The sequence below is a fragment of the Artibeus jamaicensis genome, unplaced genomic scaffold (assembly GCF_021234435.1).
Source record: "Artibeus jamaicensis isolate MK-2021 breed Jamaican fruit bat unplaced genomic scaffold, CSHL_Jam_final contig_233, whole genome shotgun sequence".
Lineage (NCBI taxonomy): Eukaryota > Metazoa > Chordata > Mammalia > Chiroptera > Phyllostomidae > Artibeus > Artibeus jamaicensis.
The window spans coordinates 6810714-6828381 of NW_026521486.1; the positions used below are offsets into that span (position 1 = coordinate 6810714).

Below are 17668 nucleotides of genomic sequence, written 5' to 3' on the forward strand. Positions count from 1 at the left end.
TTGATAAACGAAGAAACTCAGGGTGCGTGGTGGGTGCGGGCTATCCAGCCAAGGAGGCGCTCGACCCATGCAATGAGTCTGCGGTCCGAGTGTAATTTTCTTCCAATTACACTGATTGCACGGAGAAGGGGAGAGTCCCAGGTCCTAGAACCAAAATCCGCACGGTCTAGCCAGGCGCTGGCCATGAAACATAATGTGGGCCGCATATGTCATTTAGAATTTTCTAGTAGCCGTATTTTTTTAAAGTGGGGGAAAAAAACCCCAAGAAATCAGGTGATATTAATTTGAATATTTAATTCCAAGGGTCTCGAGTATTATAATTTTAACGTATAATTAATATATTTAGAGTGGTACTGCTTCATTTTCTAATTTTTAAAAAGATTTTATTTATTTATTTTTAGAGAGGGGAAGGGAGGGAGAAAAATCGAGAAAGAAACATCAATGTGTTGTTCCCTCTCATATAGCCCCCACTGGGGACCTGGCCTGCAACCCAGTCATGTGCCCTGACTGGGAATTGAACCAGCAACCCCATAGTTTGCAGTCCATGCTCAATCCACTGAGCCGCACCAGCCAGGGCTCTAAATTTTTTAATTGATTTTATTTTTATTCAGAGGGGAAGGGAGGGAGAAAGAGAGGGAGAGAAACATCCACCGCCTCTTGCACACGCCCCAACGGGGCTGGCCGCACCCCAGCATTTGTCCTGACCACCTCTCTCTTTGTGGGATGACACTCTACCCCAACTGAGCCACGCTGGTCAGGGGTATTGCTTCATTTTCATATTGAAATAAAAAGGTTGCTTGTTCAGTCACACTGACCCAGTTCTAAGGGCTTGCCTGTCACGTTGGCTAGTGGCTACTGTGATGCACAGGTTTAGCCTTTTCCTACCTTTCTGCCCTTGCCTCCCTCTGCTTGGATGGTGTTTCCCCTCTCCTTTTTTTTTTAAATTTAAGTTACTTTTACTGTTGTTCCATTATAGTTGTCCATATATTCTCCCCACCCCTCCCCTTTCCTGTAATTAAATACTGCTCTTCCTCCAAGTCTTGGCCACGCTGACCAGGTCGGTGCCCACTATTACGTCATCTTGTAACACTGTGTGACCCTTTGAAGAAGTGGTCGGCGTTACCTGATAGAATTGTTTGATCGTCCCATGCCTCCTGCAGGGCAGGGTCCAGTCTGGTCCGCTCACCATCCTGTCCCCGGGAGGAGTAGACTGTTAGCTTGTATTAGACACTCTCACTAGACATTGAATTACCCAAGGTTAAACCCAATAAAAGTAAACTTGTTTTTTTTTCCTAAGGTTTTATTTATTTTTTGAGAGAAGGCAGGGGAGGGAGAAAGAGAGGGAGAGAAACATCGATGTTTGTGAGAAACACATCAATCTGTTGCTTCTCACACACACACCCTACTGGGGACCTGGCCCACAACCCAGTCATGTGCCCTGACTGGGAATTGAACCTGCCACCTTTTGGTTCGTAGGCTGGTGCTCAATCCACTGGGCCACACCAGCTAGGGCAAAAGTCAATTTATTTAAGTTAAAACATGTTAACTTAAAACAAGAATGTTCCGGTCTCAGCAGCCAGAATCTGCTCCGTGAGGGCAGGATGTTTTTTCTCCTCATCTGCCCCCCCGCGCACAGCGCAGTGCTGGGCTCGGGGCAGATACTCAACTAATTCCCTCCCCTGTCCTTTGTTCCTCCTTAAGTGCTGACAATGAAAACTTAACATGGTTAAGAAATGCTTATTCTAAAATGGCATGATGAAACATTCAGAAGGGAACAAACTATGTATTGTTAACATTTCTCTTAAAAAGCATAATATTCAATTCTCCCCATTAGACATGAGTGGTAACGTTAAGCTGAAGCAAGATGCTTCATGGCAGGGTCACGCCGAACCCAGCTTCTCAGAGAACATGTGATTCGCCCGTCGTGCTGGAGAGTGGGTGGGAGGAAATCGGGGGGCCCTGCAATGCACCTGCCTCCTCTCGACTGGCTCCCCTTGCCTGTTAGCTAAAGGCTAGGAGTAGGAGGGAGGAAAGAGTATTGACCTGGGCCTGGGCCAGCCCCTCCTATGATCCCACTGACTTGGGATAACCCGAAATGGACAGCCTCTTTGGACTAGAAAGAAGTGTGGCGGAAACAACTATGGAGTGACCCTAATCCCAGTTCCGTGCTCTTGGTATTGTAAGTGCCATGACGGAGTGGTGAACGCAGATCCCTGGGCTTCACAGAGGACAGGGTGGTACCGATGGGCTGGGGTAACTGAAGAAGGTCTTCCAAAAGATGCATCACCTGGCTGAGCTTTGGAGAAAGGAAACAGCACGTGCAAAGGCATAGAAGCATGAAGCATAGCGTGGCGGAGGCCAGGAAGGAGTTCGTGGGGCAGGCGGCTGGGACGCAGGCCTGGGGAGGAGAGGAAGGGAGACCCGGGGAAGGGCCCCTTGGTTGAGTGTCCCACCAGACTCTGCTTCCATTTTCTCTTCTATTCTGAATTTCCTTCTTGGAGGCAGATGGCAATGTTTCTCCCTCACAATAACCAGGCTTCTTCCACCGGGCCGTGGATGTGGAGGGCCCACAGATGGTAGTGGTGAACTCCTGGCCGAAAAGCAAGGACCCAGGAGGCAGGGTAGAGGTGGGGCCAGTTTCCTGAGAAGGAGCAGGAAACCTGGGGTAGATCAGGCCCCTCATGCTGGGGAAATGGACCCGAGTCAAGAGAATCGTAGAGTCTGAGAGCTGAAGGGGGTCTTAGGGACCTCATCTGTATCTCTGGCTTCCCTGGTGGGGCTCAGAGAGGCAAACAAAGTTTGATTTTATCTCTGATTTGCAGACTAGCTTGCTGGGTCCTCTGGAGCCTGAGCCATTTCAACATCCCAGTCTCCTTATTTTTAAAACTACAATTGTCCCTTTAACTTATCATGCGTTTTTTTTTCCATCAATAGGTATAGTACTTTAAATATTTTCTCTTCCTTGTGATTTTTTTAAAATAAATTTTATTTATTTAATTTTAGAGAGAAGGGAAGGAAGGGAGAAGGAGAGAAACATCAATGTGTGGTTGCCTCTCACGTGGCCCCCACTGGGGACCAGGCCCACAGCCCAGGCATGTGCCCTGACTGGGAATTGACCTGGCAACCCTTTGGGTCACAGCCCGCACTCAATCCACAGAGCTACACCATCCAGGGCTCTTCTTTATGATTTTTAAATCATATCGTCTGTTTTCTAGTTCACTTTGTTGTAAGAATAAAGTATGTATAATACATATAACTTATGAAGTGTGTGTTAACCGACTGTTCAGGCTGTTGATAAGGCTTCCAGGCTCTCAGTAATTCAGTTCAGGAGTCAAAAGTTATATGTGGATTTTCAACTACATGGGGGCGGCCCTTCCTCATTCCCTTATTATTTGAAGGTCAAGTGTATAACAATTTCATTGGGGCTGGGGTGGGGGGCACCAGCAGAGAGAAAGGAAACGCGTGTATGTCACCGTCACTTGACAGTGGGCTTCTCGGACCGCAGCCTCTGCCCCCCACGTTGCGTGCAGCACGTGCCTGCGTCAGCCCTGCCTGCCGGAGGGGCGTGGCGGTGCTTTCTAAGATAGTTCCGTGCTCTTTGTGATTTCTAGGAGGCTGGTCGAACAGAGAAGATCAGAGGGAGAAATGGGAGGCTCCTAAAAGTGGAAACTTGCCACCATTTGTCAGTTTACGAGAAACTGGACAGTGGCTTATTGCAAGAAGATGGAAATCATCAATGTCACCGCCATGCCAGTGGTGCCACTGGCCGACCCCCTGGCCGTCTCGCTCACCGCCCAGGACGCGACGCAGAATGCTGCGAGGAAGAGTCTGGAGGGCAGTCCACCCTGTATCCTTTCGTGGTGCTGTTCACGGTCAAGACCAAGTGCACCGGCCGCAGAGGCGTAACCTGCACCGAGTTTAGGACGTGCATTACTTCCTAGCTCGTACATTACTTTTCTTCATGTCTTAAGTTCTTCCTAGCCTCTAAAAGCATTGGAGACTCTGCAAGATTATTTGATTTGAATTTGGCTTGCTGAGATAATCAGAAAGAGCTCAAATACAAGTAGTACTGGAAATACTTATTGAAAGAAGGAGGAAGAAGAGAAAAAAAAGCTCTTTTTTATCATTGTCTCCTTTTCCCTTTACCTTCCAAAGAATTACAATTATAGATAGCAACGAAAAGGTCATTGTCCAGCCTTCTACCCTCAGACAAGTGAACTTAAGACTCAGTTTTAAAAATGTTCAAATTGAGCTTAGAGAAAGAGAGGAAGGGAGACAGACAGACACACAGACACATCAATTTGTCGTCTACTCATTTGGGCATTCACAAGTGCTGTGTGTGCGCATCCTGACTCGGACGGAGCCCACAGCATTGGCATATTGGGGTGAGGCTCTAACTAATGGAACCACTCAGCCAAGGCAAAAAAAATTTTTTTTTTAAATTTCAGTTGATCTCCACTCTTCTCACCTGCCAGTCCATTTGCCTGAGCTCCACCTTTGCCCTTCTGGCATCATCCAGGCTCTGCCAGTATCTTACTTCCCTAGTCCTGCCTTTGTTTATCCCCCTCTCACTTCTGACCTTGAACTATACCCCAGGGGCACACAGAATCCCATCTCTGAACGGCTTAGAGCTTGTCCAGCAAATACCCCTCTCAGGTTATAAATAATCGCAGAGGGTATTTATACGATGGATTCCTTCCATCTCCTAAAGAGCTAATTTTCCTTCAAGTCATGCTGCTGCCAGCCAAACAGCACAAACCCCGCTGGGTCCCCTCCTGTCCCACACCTCTCCGAAACCCGCCTCGAGATGAGCTCACGGGAGCTCATCAGGACCTGCATCAGTGTCTCGCTTTCCTGAGCCTTTTCTAATGCTCCCTCTTTCTTCTTAATCCCACATTCATCTCCTACCCAGCCCGTGGGGTTTGTCCTGTCCCTCCTCAGCACCTTCACTTGTCACGTACCCTCCAGTTTGTAAGAACCCTTGAAGGTAATGGAAGAAAGAGCGAATCCTGCTTTTTGTGAAGGCAGCTAGGAGTGATGGGATTAGGAGGCTCTTACAGAGGATCTGTCCTAGACCAATTGAAGCTAAGACAGAAGGCAATTGAGAGAGAGGGAGACCAGATGGGCCAGGGACGTGGGCAGAGATTTCGACAGTGATAAACAAGGTTGAGATGCACTTTGACCCAGGCATCCGTCTCCTGAAAATCTCTCTTAAAGGAGAAATTCAAAATATGGAAACAGCACTCTGTGCGACTGTATGTATAATTTGCAATTACTTATAGTTGCAAAAAGTTGTAAATAATTTAAATATTCAATAGCCAAGGAACAGTTAAGTGTATTAAGGTGCATCCTCTACAGGGATTCATATAATGCTGTTTAAAATAGTATGAAAATTATGTAGCTCTCCAAAATTCTTCTGGTGGCATAATGGATGATTGCTTTTTAAGTTTTCCAAGGTATTTAGAATGTAATTTTCATTTAGAATTTATAAAGCAACTCATCTAAAACAAGAGAAAAGAAGTGTTAAATAGAATGGAGTGGACAGACGACGTAGTGGGGGGGGAGCGAGCCTGGGCCCTCGCCAGACGGGCGCCATCCTGCTGGCGGTGCCAGGAGGGTTTCCTTAGCCGCCCTCCCAGCCTGCCTCATCGGCTCCATCCACCAGGTGAACCAGAAGATGGCCGAAATAGACCTGAGCTGCAAGCTGTTGGACAGCAGCCTGGTGAGTGTCGGGTGCTGGGGCCGGAGCCAGGCTTCCAGGAAGGAAGGGCCCTGCTGGCCCCCCATTTGCCTAATAGAGGTCTCAGAGATAAATTGTTTCATTGATGAAATTTATTTTTTAGAGCAGTTGCGGGTTCACAGCAATGCAGAGCTGAAGGTAGAGAGTCCTTGCACACCCGTCCACGCATACACATGCACACGCACGACCTCTCCGTCACCAGAGTGGTGCGTTTGTTGTGACTTAGGAACCTAAATTACTACAAACGTTGTCATCACCCAAAGCCTGTCCTTCACATTAGGGTTCTCTCTTTGTGCTGTGGGTTTGGACGGATGTGTACCCACGTGTATCCACCTTGGTGGTGTCTCACAGGATCGATTCGCTGCCCTGAAACCCTCTGTGCCCCTCCCCCCCAACCCCAGCCACCGCTGACCCTGTTACTGTCTGCACAGCTCTACCTTTTCCAGGATGTCATACAGCTGGAACCCTGCACCCTGGGGCCTTTTTAGGTTGGCTTCTTTCACTTAGTGATTTGGATTTAAGGTTCCTCCATGCCTGTTCGTGGCTGGATGAGTCATTTCTTTTTACTGCTGAATAATACTTCATGACCTGGATATACCACCGTTTCTCTGCCACCCACTGAAGGACAGCTTGGGTGCTTCCACGTGTTGGCAGTTTGGAGTAAAGTTGTGATAAACATCTACATGCAAGGTTTCATGTTGGCCGTGATTTTCAGTTCATTTGGCTGAAGACTAGGGAACGTGATTGGTTTGACCGTGTGCTGAGTGTATTTAGGCTGTGAGGCACTGCCAAACTGCCTCCCAAATGAGGCGCCGCAGCAGTGAGGGGAAATCCTCGTCGCATGCAGTGACCGAGGCTCTGACCTCACGCTCTTCACAAAAATTAACTCGCAGCGGCTCGCAGACCTACGTGTACAACACAAAACTAGAAACCTCCTGGAAGGTAACACAGGAGAAAACATCCGCGTCCTGGTCCCCGTCTGGTAGTGTCAGTATTCTGGGTTTTGGCCACTCAAGTCGGCGTGCAATGGTGTCTCATTGTTTTAATTTGAAATTCTCTAATGGTATGTGATGTTAACATCTTTTTTATATGCTCACTTGCCACCTGTATTTCTTCAAAAAAAATTATGTATTGATTTTTCGCCCTGGCTGGTGTAGCTCAGTGGATTGAGCATGGGCTGGGAACCAAAGGGTCACCAGTTCGATTCCTGGTCAGGGCACATGCCTGGTTTGCAGACCAGATCCCCAGTAGGGGGCACATGAGAGGCAACCACACATTGATGTTTCTCTCCCTCTTTCTCCTTCCCTTCCCTTCTATCTAAAAAATAAGTAAACAAAATCTTTTTAAAAATTATGTATGGATTTTAGAGAGACAGAAATGAGGGAGAGAAACGCAGATTTGTTGTTCCACTTACCACACATTCATCGGTTGCTTCTTGTACGCACTCTGATGGGGGATTGAACCTGCAACCTCTCTGTGTTGGAACGACACTCCAACCCACTGAGCCACACAGACAGGGCTGAAGTGAGGTATCTGTTAAGTTCTTTGCTCCATTTGTAAGAAAAATTTATTGCTTTTTTAGAGAGAAGGAAGGAAGAGAGGGAGGGAGAGAGACATGAATTTGCTGTTGCACTTACGTACATATTCGTTGGTTGCTTCTTGTACATGCCCTGACCAGGGAAGGAACCTGCAGCCCTGGCGCATTGGGGTGACACTCCAAGCAACTGAGCCTCCGGCCAGGGCTTTGCTCCATTTTTTAATTGACTTGTGTATTTTCTTATTGTTGAGTTTTAAGAGTTCTTTGTGCATGTTTGATAACAGTTCTTTATTGTGCCTGCCCTTTACCACTGGGTTCTCCCAGCTGTGGCCTGTGTCCTCCCTGTCTTGACTTTGTCTGTTGCAGAGCAGGTTTCAATTTTAATGAAGTCCAGCTACCCACCGTTGGCTTTCACGGATTGTGTCTTTGGTGTTGCATCCAAAAAGCCACTGCCTTACCCAGGGTCATTTCGGTTTTCTCCTATGTTACCTTCTGGGAGGTTTATAGTTTCGCGTTGTATACGCAGGTCTGCGAGCCGTCCCGAGTTCATTTTTGTGAAGAGCGTGAGGTGTCCAGCGGGTGTCCAGTGTCAGCACCGGTTGTCGAGAAGACTGATTTTGCTCTGTTGAATTCCCTTCACCCTTCGTCTGGGTTCAGTTGGCTGTATTTATGTGGCTCTGTTTCTGGGCTCTCTGTTCTGTTCCACTGATTGTTCGTCTGTTCTTTGCCAGTACCACCCTGTCTTGGTCACCGTCGTTTCATGGTGACTCCTGCAGTCGAGTAACATCACATCTCCATCACTGTCATGTGTGTGTTTCTGGGTCTTCTGTCAGTGTCCACACAGTTTAGCGCTAGTTTGTCAATGGCCATAAAATAACTTGCTGGAATTTGGATTTCAACAAATCAGAAAACAAGAATGCATTTACATGTGTCACCTCCGTGACTTTTCAATGACAACTGTAAAACCAGGAAAAAGAAGAACTCTCCTCTGAGAAGCAGGGTCTGGTGGCTGTTCAGGGCGGCCCAGCATGGGCACAGCTCCCTCAAGATGCCAGTCACAGCCAGCACTGGGCCGGGAGCGTCTGGGTCCTCCCATGGCCTGGCAGAAGGGACCCCTTGCCTGTCCTTCCTGCTCCTCGGCCCAGGCAGCTGGTCAGATCTGCCAGAGGCCAACTGCCTCCTGCCCCCTGCCCTTAGAGCCCACCCCTGGGCTACCCCGCCCAGCCTCTGTTGGCCACGGTTTGCCCTTTATACATCCGGCCTTGACCATGTGGCTGCTTCTCCTGAGCCAGCACCTGTGGCCAGATCAGTTCCTCTCGCCTCCGTGCTGCCCTAGGGGACGGCACCGGGGAGCGCGGGGCCCATGAAGTGCTCCCTAGACGCATACCGGTGCAGGAGGGGGCCCTCTCCCGCTGAGTCCCAGACCCTCCTCCCGTCTCCTGTTTCTCTTCCTTCTCTCATGCCCTCCATGTGCGTCTCCCCCAGGCTCTGGCCGTGAACCTTGCTTAGGGTCGTTGCCAGTCTCCCTGGAGAGCATGTTCACCAGCCACCACAGCTTCACCATTCACTTCAGAGGCAGGCACGTTCCTTCCGCTCGCTGCCTTCTCAGCCACTCCACCCAAGATGAGCACAAGTACCCCTTCTGGGCACACTCCTGTCGCCCTGTCCCCACAGCAGCTCCACTCACCTCTTGTTCACTGGCTTCTCCCACCAGTCCCGGCTCATGTAAGGCAGGGACAGCGACACTGCACGCCGCTGCATCCTCGACAGCGGCACAGCGTTCGGCTTTTAGTTTGGCTCCGGGAATATGTGTGGAGTGAATAATACATTTGCAAATTGTAGCCTCTGGCCTGTATCACAGTCTCATGTTCCCAGCTACCTAGAGGAGGGATACCTAACCCTAACTAATCATCTGGGTGCCCTGGGGCTTTCTGAAACTCAGAGTGCAAATTGCAAGGTCTGGGGCCATGTGCGTCTTGTTTGGCCCCCTTTGAACGGAATGGCTCTGGAAGGCTCCTGCAAGATATGAAGGGTACTAGGCAAGGCGTAGGAGGAGGATTTTTTACTGTGCTGTTTGATTTTGTACTGTGACAATTACTGGTTCTTAAACGTTTAAATAAAGAGCTAACTATTCAGGAGCCACAATAAACAATTCGGGACCCGACACAGACCTAAGGAATAAGCCTCTAACAAGTCTGGGTGCCTGAATGATCCCCCGAGAAGCAGTCACCGGCCAGGTCTGGGATCTGCCTTCCCAGGAGCAGCCCCGCTGGAAGGTGCACTGTCACCTCACATGCAAACGCAGCCCCAGGCCAGTCTCATCACTTCCCCTAAAACTTGCTGCTTTCCAGGGTTCGGCTGTTGTTTCTGTGCCCTCGGTGTGCAGGGCCCCCCACCCCCGTCCTCCTAAGGCCCTGACTGTGGTGGCATCCTGGGAAGGAGCAGAGACCTCGCTGTTTTTCTACCTTGCCATCCCCCCACCACTTCACCACCCTCATCCTTGTGCACTTTACCAGAGCAACAGTGTTGACACATGCCTTACTGATGGGACCTTGTCCCCAAACACTCACACCCACGCACATGCCAAGGGGCATTTCAGTGTGTCAAGCCCAGGAGACCGGTGCTTCACCTCTTCCCCCAGCCCTCACGCCTCGCCCCTGCTGGGCAGCCCCGACTGCTCCTGCTCACACCAGTCTCCCGTGGGTGAACCCTAAACCCCGAGGTTGAACGTTCCCCAGGCGCTGATGTGGCTCTCGGCACAGGCTGTAAGTTCCTGCAGGGTGAGAACACCGCAGCCTGCTGCTCTGCCAGCTCTGCGTGCGATCCAGGCACTGGGGCCTCTGGGCGGACGGTCAACACAACTTGTCAGGCTGCCGACACGGGTGCTGCTCGCTTCCCTCTTCGGGCGGGGGTGGGGCAGGAGAGGGGTGTCAGAGATCAAGAGAAATTTCTTGAGAGGTCAAGTGTGTGGTGATCAATGATAGTAATAATAGCCTTTATGGAGTAGCTCCCATCCGGTAGCCTCCCTGCTTATATTTTAAGATGCATTCAATGCATTCTATATGATCCTTGTAAGAACCCTGAAAGGTAAGTGTCACTACCCCTCCTTACTCTCTCTTAGAGAGAGTAAGCGGTAGTGTGCAACCTGTAGGGCTGTGTTGGGGACTGCTTCAGTCCTGTGCTCCTGGGATGTGTAGCCAGGAGGAGGGGCAGTGTGAGGGGGGGGGTTGAGGGACGTATTGGTGGTGTGACACAGGAGGGGCACGAGGTCAGTGGCCACCGAGGCCCTGCCAGCCAGGGAAAGTCCTGAGGCCCTGTCCCAAACTTTGCTGCAGGCTGTTTGCCCACTCACAGGAGAAATGGCCTTGTCCCTGACCCCCCCCCCCCCATCAGCTAGTATTTGTATTAATCCCTAATGTCTCATTTCTTTCTGGTTTTTGAAGGCAATTGAGAGATTTGCATTGGAGAAGAAGGCTTTAACAGAGAACAGTCACGGCAGCTCGGGAGACAGAGGCAAAAACCCTTTCTCGTGGCCTGGGTGGTGGTTTGCAGGGTTTGGCTTTTCAGTATCTGGGATGCATTGAGTAGGAGTCCAGAGTTTCAGACGAGGATACTCCTGTCCTCTTCTGAAGGAGCCTTGAACCTGACTTCTTGACACTGGGCCACAGAGGAGGGGAGGACAGTATCGTTCCGAGACCCACCTACTATGTTGTACGTTGCGCCGGGTGCTCTCACCATGTTCCCCTGTCAAGTCTTCCTGGTGCCCCAACCTGTGAGGCCGGTGCCACTGAATGTACTTTGTAGATGAGGAGCCGCCTGGAGGCCAGAAGTCTTAGCCTGCCTGGCGGGTCCTGGGTTCATCTCAGCCTGACTTCAAAGCCCATGTGTTGTCTGCTTCTCCCGGCTCCTTCTCTGGCTCAGGTGGTCCGATCAGATAAGGAAGGGACTCGCCTGGTAGATTGAGCACGAACCTGCGAATCAAAGGATCGCTGTTTGATTCCCAGTCAGGGCACATGCCTGAGTTGCAGGCCAGTTCCCAGCAGGGGGCGCACGAGAGGCAACCATACATTGATATTTCCCTCTCTCCTTCCCCTCCCCTTTAAAGATAAATAAATGAAGTCTTAAATAAATAAATAAGGAAGGCACTCTTTTTTTGTAATTTTAATTTTTTTGATTATGCTATTACAGTTGTTCTATTCCCCCCTTCATTCCCCTCCACCCTGTACCCCCCCACCCCTACCATTCCCCCCTTTAGTTGATGACCACTTGTCTCAAGTTCTTTAGATTCTATATTTCCCCTACTACTTGCCCTCCCCTATCTATTTTCTTCCTACCATCTATGCTACTTATTTTCTGTACCTTCTTCCCCCTTCTCCTTCTCCCACTCCCCTGTTGCTAACCCTCCATGAGATCTTCATTTCTATGGTTCTGCTCCTGATCTAGCTGTCCTTTTAGTTTGCTTTTTGTTTTAGATGTGGTTGTTAATAACTGTGAGTTTGCTGTCCTTTCACTGTTCATCTTTTTTATCTTCTTTTTCTTAGATAAGTCCCTTTAACATTTCATATAATAAGGGCTTGGTGAAGATTTTATTTTATAGAGAGAAAAAGAGAGGGAGAGAAACATCAATCAGTTGCCTCTCTTATGCCCCAACCAGGGACCGTCCCGTAACCCAAGCATGTGCCCTGACCAGGGATCGACCATGACCTTTTGCTTTGTGGGACGACGCCCAATCAACCAAGCCGTGCCAGCCAGGGTGGAAGGCTCTTAATAAGTCAGCACCACAGGCGGGACTAGGGGTACGAGTGTCGTCAGGAGGTTCAGGGCGAGTGGAAAACCACAGCTGTGATTGCAGTGTAGCAGGGGCAGCCCACGGTTCCTCACGCCCCATCCCTCTTCTATTCTCCCGCAGACACAAGCCAAAGAAAACCACAGGTTCCTTGCAGCAGCCCGGAATCCAGGAATGTCAAGTCTGTCACTGTTAAAAGGGTAAGGGACCTACTCCTGGGTCTCTGGCTGCTTTCTACTGGGCATGAAGTCACTTTCGTTCCTGAGAGGAGGGGTGCCGGGATGGCAACGGCAGAGGAACTTGCAGAATTCTCTGTATGGAGGATCTTAAAGGGTTTTAAGAATGCTAAAATTTCATATAACACCCTGAAAAGGGTAGAATGGGGGGTGTTCCAGAGGTCACTCGTCTGTCTGTTTGCAGAACCTACCAACAATGAGTTCAGATCAAGCTCACAGAGCCCCTGGGTCTCACTGCTCCGAGGGCCCGTTCACACTGCAGGACGAGTCTCGGTCCCTGCAGATGCCCGAGAAGCTGAGATTCAGGCGTAGCTGACCTGCCCGCCCTCATGCATGGTTGATGGCCAGTCCCCACTTCCTGCTCGGATGCTCGGGCCCACAGCCAGTCTGCCGGCCCTCTCCAGCAGCCTCCCCATTAAGATTCTCCTGAGCTTGCTCTTTCAGCTGCTCAGGTGCGATGTGTTCAAGCCCTTCAGTGCTAGAGAATGTGAACAGTACAGTATTGCTGTCTCTTAAAAATCTTTCAGCTTAGAAAATTCCCACACAGCATCAAGTGCAACAGTTGAGAGTCAGCATTGAAACTGTCCTGTGACCCATAATGGTGGCCAACTGGATTTAAATGTCCTGCCCCAGGCAGCACAGCTGCTACATGGTGGAGCTGGCGTCTGAGCCCAGGCTGTCTGACTCGGAGTCGGTGCGCTCAGTCAGTGGTCCCCCAACCCCGCGGGCACCGCACCCATCAGAGAGCAGGTCCGCCCTCAGAACATTCCTGGCGGGTGCCTTTGGCTGGTGGTAGTTGGTTTCCTCTTTCATCTTTTCCAGAGTTTTACATTTTTTTAGTCATATTTTATTTTTACCTTAAAAATTCATTTAATGATATAGATTAAGAACCATAAGGATAGTCATATTCTTTGACCTCATATTGACATTTTGAGAAAGTCATACTAAAATAACCCAAAGAGGGGGAAAACTATATGTTCCCAGTTTTATCATGAACTTAAATATAATGGCAGTAGTATTAATTGGAAGTAATTAATTTAATTATAGCCCATCTTATTAATAGGGTATGTTATTATATTTAATTTACTTTTAGAGAGAGGCTAGGGGACAGGAAAGAGAGGGGGAGACACTTCGATGTGAGACAGAAGCATCCATTGGTTGCCTCTTGTACATGCCCTGACTGGGGACCGAACCCACAGCCCAGGCACAAGCCCTGACTGGGAATCGAACTGGCAGTCTTTCGCCTTGGGGAGCAATGCCCAGTCCACTGATGTGAAAATACCTGGCAAGGCAAATAGTCAGCATTCACTATAAAGTTAGGTGTTTGGGTTTTGTTTTGTTTTTTTAAGTTTTATTATTTTTTTAAAGATTTTACTTTTATTTTTAGAGAGGAGAAAGAGGGAGAGAAACATCAATGTGTGGTTGCTTCTCTGCTCCCCCTACTGGGGACCTGGCCAGCAACCCAGACACGTGCCCTGATGTGTCATCTCAGATAGAAATTTGAAGACGGTGTAGCAATGTGAAAAATGTAAAGTTGAGGAGGACATAAGTGTGTGTAAAGTACAGTCTCATGTACATGTCTGTACACACGTGCTCACAGCCTGAAAGGGAAAGGGAACTAGTGTGAGTGGGTGTTCGGTTAGGGGGGCCGGGGTCGTGCACGCGCCCCGTTCTTTCCAGCATTCGGAAGGTCACGAAGGAAAGATACCCTGTTGTCGGAAACTGTCAAAACGATGGAGCCCGTTTTCATGTTCTGCTTCTTTTGCTTCAGAAAACAGCAGATAAAAACCTGCTGGCAGAGCTGTACCAGTGCACCCAGTTTGACAGCTCCAGGCCGAATGAGCTCCCCAACGGCGTGGTGTTCTGTGACATGGTGGACAACGTGGTCCAGTCCGAGAGGAGCACCCTCAGTGGCAAGGTGAGAAGGAGCGGACGGCTCACCCGTGTGCTCCCCGGCTGCGCCGGCACCCGGCGGCAGACGCAGCTGTCGGGTTTGACACCCCAGGGCGTCTGAGTATGTCACTGAGGGCCACGCAGTTTGCAAGTGACTTAGGTAAGATTAGACCCCAAGCCCATATTACCTCCAAAACCTGGATTCTTTCTACTGGAGCACTGCTCTTCAGGTTGTTTCGGTCACGTATTCAATGAGCAAAAAATTCTGAGTACACACTCTCAGGGTATATGCTTTTTAAAAATTTTTTTTTAAGATTTTATTTATTTATTTTTAGAGAGGGTAAGGAAGGGAGAGAGGGGGAGAAGCATCAGTATATGGTTGCCTTTTGAGCGCCCCCTACTGGGGACCTGGCCCGAAACCCAGACATGTGCCCTGACTGGGAATCAAACCAGCGATCCTTTGGTTCATAGGCTGGCGCTCAATCCACTGAGCCACACCAACTAGGGCGGTATATGTTCTGTTGTCAGTTGCTACACTGTATATCAGTAAACTTAATTTCTTTTTATCTTAATTAGACATTAGTTAGAATATTTTCTTTCCACACCCTATAGTACACCGTGGGGTGAGTGACCCACGCAGAGAGCAGCACACACTGGCTTCCTCAGGGAGGAGGCGGGGAGTTTTCCGAGGCCCCGAAGAACCCATGTCTCATGTAGAGACAAGGCCGGCTGCTCCGGAGGGAGGGACAGTTGTAAGAGGTGCAGGGAGGGAGGAAGCCCAGAAAATGGTCTCGGCCACTCTCCAGGGTGGCTTGTTGCCCTTCACAGTCACACAGCCCGCATGTTTCCAGAGCAGCTGTGGTCATTGTCCCCTCAGCTCCGACTACTCACCCCATCACCGCGCTTGCTTCACATCACCCTGCCTCTGTTTCTCCTCCCTTTCTCTCTCTTTCCCTCTTCCCTTCCCCCCGCCTGATCCTGGCCCTGCCACTTGCAAGCTGTATTAGTTTGAGCATGCGACTTCAGCTCTCTAGTCCTCGGTTTCCTCATCTGTAAAATGAAAATAATAACACATGCCTCGTATGATTATTCTAGAGCAGGAGTGTCAGACTCATTTTCACCGGGGTCCACATCAGCCTTGCGGTTGCCTTCAAAGGGCCGAATGTAATTTTAGGACCGTATAAATGTAACTGCTCCTTAACGGTTTAGTGAGAGCTCGCTGCTGCCACCAGGTAGAAACACGGTGGAGGGAGGATTCGGCCCGTGGGCCTTGAGTTTGCCACCTGTGCCCTTGGGGTTAAAAGAGAAGATGTGAAAACACCTGGCAAAGCAAATGGTCAGCATTCACTATAAAGTTAGGTGTTTGGTTTTTTTTTTTTAAGTTTTATTATTATTTTTAAAGATTTTATTTTTATTTTTAGAGAGGAGAAAGAGGGAGAGAAACATCAGTGTGTGGTTGCCTCTCTTGCGCCCCCTACTGGGATCCTGGCCAGCAACCCAGGCATGTGCCCTGACTGGGAATTGAACCAGTGACCCTTTGTTTCTCAGGCTGGTGCTTAATCCACTGAACCACATCAGCCAGGGGCAGGTGTTTGTGTTTTAAGTTGACTCCAAAGTACGTTGACTCCAAAGACAGCTGGTGGGAAAATGGGGTGATTAGTAACAATGACAAAGTGTGGGACACACAAGGAGAGGAAGGTTTTGAAGTAGAGAGGATTATGAATCTGCCTATGACTCCAGGCAAATAATAAAAAAAGAACAGTAACAGCAACAATAATAATATGAACTTTTGTTTCTTTTAAAGTCTTTCTGTTCGCAGAGAGAATTAGAGAAGTATCTCTCTTCTCCCTCTCTGAGAGCCATATGGCTGGATAGCTTCTGGTGGATCTTTCATGAAAGGTTCCAGGTAAATGCAAATCTGATTGTTTGTCTCCCTTGCTCACTTTATTTGTGCTCCCGCAGCACAAATCCCACCTAACCTCGTTACCACGGGCTGTAAGCCCCTCTGACTCCATGGACCACCCCTGTGGCCTCCCTAGTCAGCCCACCCCTTCCCCTCCCACGCCTCGTCCTCACTCCTGCACTTTGGCCGTTGCCCCCAGTCTCACAGCTTCCCTGAGCTTCAGGAACTAGTCCACTACTCCGTGTGGCAAGGCTGCTCAAGGCTGGGGCTGAGAGTAAAGTCAGGACCTTTCTTCAGCTCTCCGCCCCTCGACACATTTTATAAACTCTATAAAACCAACTGCTATGTTATTTCCTAAATAACAATTTTAAGAATGAGATTCCTAAAATTAAGAGAAATTCTTATTTAAAAACCTCAGCCCTTGGCTCCTTCAACAAGGGACTCAGTAATTCCTTCTCTCTCTTTCTTCCCGGTAGCCAAACAGAGAGATCCAGAACAAGCTGTTCGACCGGATAGCCCAGCACTACGCCCTTCTCCTGTTCCACGGGTCCAGGTCCCACTATGAGGAGGCGATCTTAAAAGTGAGTCACGGCCGCCATTTGGGGGAAAAGATCACACACCGTAGCCGTTCGCTCTAATGCCAGCGGAATGCCTTTCACCTCTCTCCGTGATGGAGTAACTAGCAAGTTGTGTGTATTCACGCACTGAGTTTGAACGTGGCAGCTACAGTGAGGCAGGTCTGTGTGTACAGGCTGGGGCAAAAGCAGGTTACAGTTTTTCAGGTGGAAAATAATACAATGATTAATAAATAATAAGTAATACACAAATGAACTCTCTTTCGGAACGTATTCACAACTGTAAACCTACTTTATCCCACCCTGTAACTGATCAGGAAAGATATAATGTTATATTTTAAGTGAAAAACAAAGCAATTTATGTAAGTCTATGTTAAAAACATATATTTATAGGTATGTATGTGTGCCTATGAATAGAAAAAAGTATGGAAAAATATTTTCCAAACTCTTAGCAATGGTTATGTTCTGGGAAATAAGGTTATAAGTGACTTCCTTTTCTTTTATTTTTAAAGATTTTATTTATTTATTTTAGACAGAGGGGAGGGGAGGGAGAAAGGGAGAGAAACATCAATGTGTGCCTGACCTGGCCCACAACCCAGGCCTGTGCTCTGACCAGGAATCAAATCCGTGATTCTTTGGTTCACGGGCTGGTGCTCAGTCCACTGAGCCACACCAGCCAGGGCTCTTTTTTAATCTATGTATTTCTGAAGCATTTAAATAAGCATATAATTTTTTAAAATTATATGAACATACATACTTTATATATGAACATATGTGTATATGTACTAAAAGGATTAACGAAAGAAAATATAAGTGAATATTTGCCTGATTTGAGGATGGGGAAGGACTTTCTAAATACAATCCCAAATAAAGGAAAAGACTGATTTAATTACATAAAATTTTTTAAAAATTAGTACAAAGTTAAAAGGCAAATGAGAAGCTAGGCAAAAATACCTATACTGTATATGAATATGTCACACAACATAAAAACTCTTACG

General features: G+C 48.5%; 1 protein-coding gene across 3 annotated transcripts in view; it reads left to right on the forward strand.

Moving 5' to 3' along the window:
- FAM227A (family with sequence similarity 227 member A) overlaps positions 1–17668 on the forward strand; it is a 50430-nt gene that overhangs the window by 478 nt on the left and 32284 nt on the right. Inside the window, exons 2-8 of one of the 3 annotated variants that reach the window (XM_053661877.1) lie at positions 3612–3847; positions 5640–5722; positions 10721–10790; positions 12187–12263; positions 14071–14217; positions 15997–16098; positions 16572–16676. In XM_053661877.1, coding sequence (XP_053517852.1) covers positions 3724–3847; positions 5640–5722; positions 10721–10790; positions 12187–12263; positions 14071–14217; positions 15997–16098; positions 16572–16676 — 708 coding nt within the window. In that variant the 5' untranslated portion in view covers positions 3612–3723. Of the gene's footprint in view, positions 1–3611; positions 3848–5639; positions 5723–9887; positions 10043–10720; positions 10791–12186; positions 12264–14070; positions 14218–15996; positions 16099–16571; positions 16677–17668 lie in introns of those variants that run through there. The other 2 variants (XM_053661879.1, XM_053661878.1) reach the window with 2 other exon arrangements.